Here is a 3,675-nt window from a genome sequence, read left to right as displayed (position 1 = left end):
TTGGATTGTTGGGAGTCGCAGCTGGAACTTTCTTCCTCATTAAAGGAAACAACTGCAACTGACTTGGAAGCAAAGTTCTTCTGAAAGTGCATCTGATTAAAAGCCCATATGTAGAATTTTTCTAAGTTTATCAATGCCTTAACCAATCAGAATCATTCAACCTGAAATAATGGTGTATACAGTATAGTGACCCATGTTAGAGTATAATTGCTGCTGTATTAAATGTGTTCACAGAGCGGCCTACAAACTTCTTGCTGAGTTCTTCTTCTTGAGCTGACTTTTGCTGATGAAACGGCAAAACATTCTTCAGTAAAAATCTTCTACAATTGATTGCATCTCTAACTCCTGGTTTTTATTAATGATATTTTGTCCTCGGTTCTTATCTGTAGTGTGTGGTCATTGAAAATGTGTTCTGATATGTTCTTCACAGAAAATGAGCCAAGGCCAATGAGTCTGAGTTTGAAAAAAAAAAAATAATCGTATCATTTTTCTTTTGATAAAAAATTAAAACACCATACAAGGGTTAATAGACTTTTAATAGACTTTAATAGTCTACAAGCCTTTTATTGAAACAAAAATAAAAATATTTTCTTAAACATAGTATGTATAGTTCATATGCTAATTATGCAAAACCTCATTAATTATTATTATTTTTATTTTTTTAAAGGTGGCTAACAATAAACAGAACCAGGGCCTAATGCCCTAGTAACGGCCCTGTGCATTGGGGCCGGATTCAATTCCTGATATAATACAGATTTTTAGAATGAACTGAGCAATATTGCAACTGAACTCAACTGCCAGTGATCATTTTCGTGTATGGAAAAGAGCAGGGGCCTCATGTATAAAACTTTCTGCAGATTTCATCCTAAAAGTGTGCATACGCACAAAATCTAGCTATATCCCGAATAGACGTGCCTTCAGACCAACCTCTGCCTTTAGAAGAGCCAACAGCCCTCGTCGAATGAGCTCTGATGTTGAAATGGCGTTCCTTTCCCTGGCTCGCATAAGCCGAAGCGATAGCGTCCACTATCCAGTGAGAAAGCCTCTTCTTAGATACTACTCGTCCATGTAGCACACAAAGAGCTGGACAGAATGTCGAAAGACAGCCGAGCAGTCGATATAAACAGTCAATATAAACATTATCTTAAGAAGGGTGACTCATTCTAATGGTGATGGACCTAAGGGAAATATTATTTGACAAGTACTTTTTATAAAGACAAGCCTCTACTGCAACTGACTGATGCATCCAAGTTCTTCTGTTTCTTTCTTCTTGACATTTATCTGACAGTTTGTTCTCTGTGTTCATTCTTTTTCAGCTAATGTATATTACCGATACCGTTTGTCAAGATGCATCTACAGCTCCTCTAATATCAGTGACATGGTGTATTTTAACAGCTATTATTTCAATAAATATCTATTCATACAGTTTGACAGCACTCTGGGGAGATTTGTGGGGTTTAATGAGTATGGAATGAAACTTCCGGAGCTCTGGAACAGTGGCCCTGTAGTGCAGAGAGAAAGAGCTATTGAATTTTATCCTCCACACATCAAAGTGTCCTGGCTGAGAGATGGTAAACTGATGACCACTGAAGTGACCTCAACAATGGAGATGGCTGATGGAGACTGGTACTACCAGATTCACTCTGAACTGGAATACACTCCTAAATCTGGAGAGAAGATCTCCTGTATGGTGGAGCATGCCAGCTTCAATAAACCCATGATTTATGACTGGGGTAAGAGGAGGTACTTCCCTACTGTCATTTTAGTAATATGTTTGTGGGCAGCATAATTTAACACACCAGTGTACCCGGCAGATCCGTCTCTCCCAAAGTCTGAGAGGAACAAAATTGCTATTGGATCCTCTGGTCTGGTGCTGGGAATCATCATAGCAGCTGCTGGATTCATTTACTACAAGAAGAAATCAACAGGTTAGTTAAAATGATTTTGAATAATTCAGTTTGATATTAGTATTTTTAAATCTATCCTGTATACATGCATTGTAAGGTTTTTTTGTTTTTGCTTTTTTGCTTTTTTGACAGGGAGGATCCTAGTACCTCATTGATGATGGTTGATTTCTCTATAAATGCTAATAACTTGTACAACATGATAAATAAGTATACATATTTCAGGTCCTCATTCTGACTGATAATGAAGCTTTTATCCTTTATGACACAATTATAATACACAGTCTTATTTCCACAATCCTTTAGTTGATGATCCTTTAGTTTCTAAAATTTAGGAAATCAATAATGATATATAGCATCAAATATATAGAGAAATATAAAATATAGAGATAATAGAGATCATTGTTCTTGCTAAGTTTGTCTCTATTTGTACACAATAATGTACTTAAAGAAAAGAGTTTGTGAATGTTGAAACTAAGATATAAGTCTTTGTTGCTGTGCTGAATGCATGAAACAACTAAAGCATTCCTGATGAGCCTTTTTTAACTCTTCTTTCTTTGCTTTAAGAAAACTGATCAAGAATGTGTACATTGGTCTTAGGAAACTGTTTATTAGCAAACTGTCCCCTATAATGAGGCTGACTTTAAAATGTTGAGATCAACATTTTCTTAACTTTTCTTTTATTTATTTTTAACGCTTTCATACTCCCCTCTGACTGTTCTTGCAGCAAGCATTTGTTAACATCCAAGTCAAGGTTGAGTTTTTGAGTTTTGAGTATGTGGTTGTTGATTATCAAACGTTAAAATGCTGAGGTGTTATTAAATATTATGACAAGTTGAACATTAGGAAGGTATATCCTCATCAAGATGACAGTAACTTTCACATGATTAAAGGAACTTCCATGAGCTCGAGCCTCCATGAATGCATGAGATTAGTATCACAAACCTAAATATCCAGTTTGGTTGTGTTTGTGACAGTCACGCATATCTGATATTTCAAAACTGGTTTACCATGATTGTTGTAAACATACAAACGGGTTCTTTTACAGGAGCACTGGTGCTTGTCATGGGGAAGTTTTGGGGGAACTATGAGGAAGTTTTGATCAGATTTGAACAATCTTCCCTATTGTTTCATAATATAGTAATACATTAACAAATATGAACCCCTTTCACAGACTGGACATTGCTTTCTTTCCATACAGATTACATAAACAGAGAATATTTGTTTTGAATGAGATCACTTAAAAGTAGACACTTACATGTTATAGATATATTGCTCAAGTATTCGCTGTGGTTTTTCATTTTTGTGATGCACTCCAGATAAAAGTTCACATACTGTACTGAGATGGCTGAAAGCACACCCCGTTTGTTTTCTTTATTTTACAAAAGCACAATGTTTGTGTTTGACTGCAAGTTGACACAAATTCAAGTTATTTTAAATCAGTTTTGCTGCTATGTGAAAAAACCCACACAATCCACTGATGTTTTTGTTGACCCCATAGGGTTAAACAAAATTGAACATGCTTATTCAATGAACCTTAAACAATTATTGCACATGCACCTGTGGACTAACAGATTACAGGTGGTAGACAATTAAAGTCACGGCTACAGTAACTTTACCTTGCAGGGGCAAAACATATGTCACCACTGACAAGTGCCTTGGTGGAAAAGTGAAGTAACATCTCACAGATCTAGTGCAGTGCATGGATGAGATACACTGGTGGTTACACCAGATACTGACAACTTTTTTTCCAGGGAATCATTATTCCATT

The 3,675-nt window shown here is 36.1% G+C and overlaps 1 protein-coding gene across 1 annotated transcript; it reads left to right on the top strand.

Annotated features, from left to right (window-relative positions):
- Positions 1-1,092: 1,092 nt before the first annotated feature.
- LOC308681010 (H-2 class II histocompatibility antigen, A-Q beta chain-like) lies at positions 1,093-2,062 on the top strand (the record flags this gene model as incomplete). The annotated part of the gene is made up of 4 exons (XM_081349532.1): positions 1,093-1,153; positions 1,317-1,733; positions 1,815-1,928; positions 2,040-2,062. 4 exons carry the CDS (start codon positions 1,093-1,095, stop codon positions 2,060-2,062), a joined length of 615 nt encoding a protein of 204 aa, XP_081205658.1.
- Between the last annotated feature and the right edge of the window lie 1,613 nt (positions 2,063-3,675).

Source organism: Scardinius erythrophthalmus (assembly GCF_964197995.2).
Source record: "Scardinius erythrophthalmus genome assembly, chromosome: 20".
Taxonomy (NCBI): Eukaryota; Metazoa; Chordata; class Actinopteri; order Cypriniformes; family Leuciscidae; genus Scardinius; species Scardinius erythrophthalmus.
Note: the sequence above shows the minus strand (reverse complement) of the source record. Positions and strands in the feature narration are given on the sequence as shown.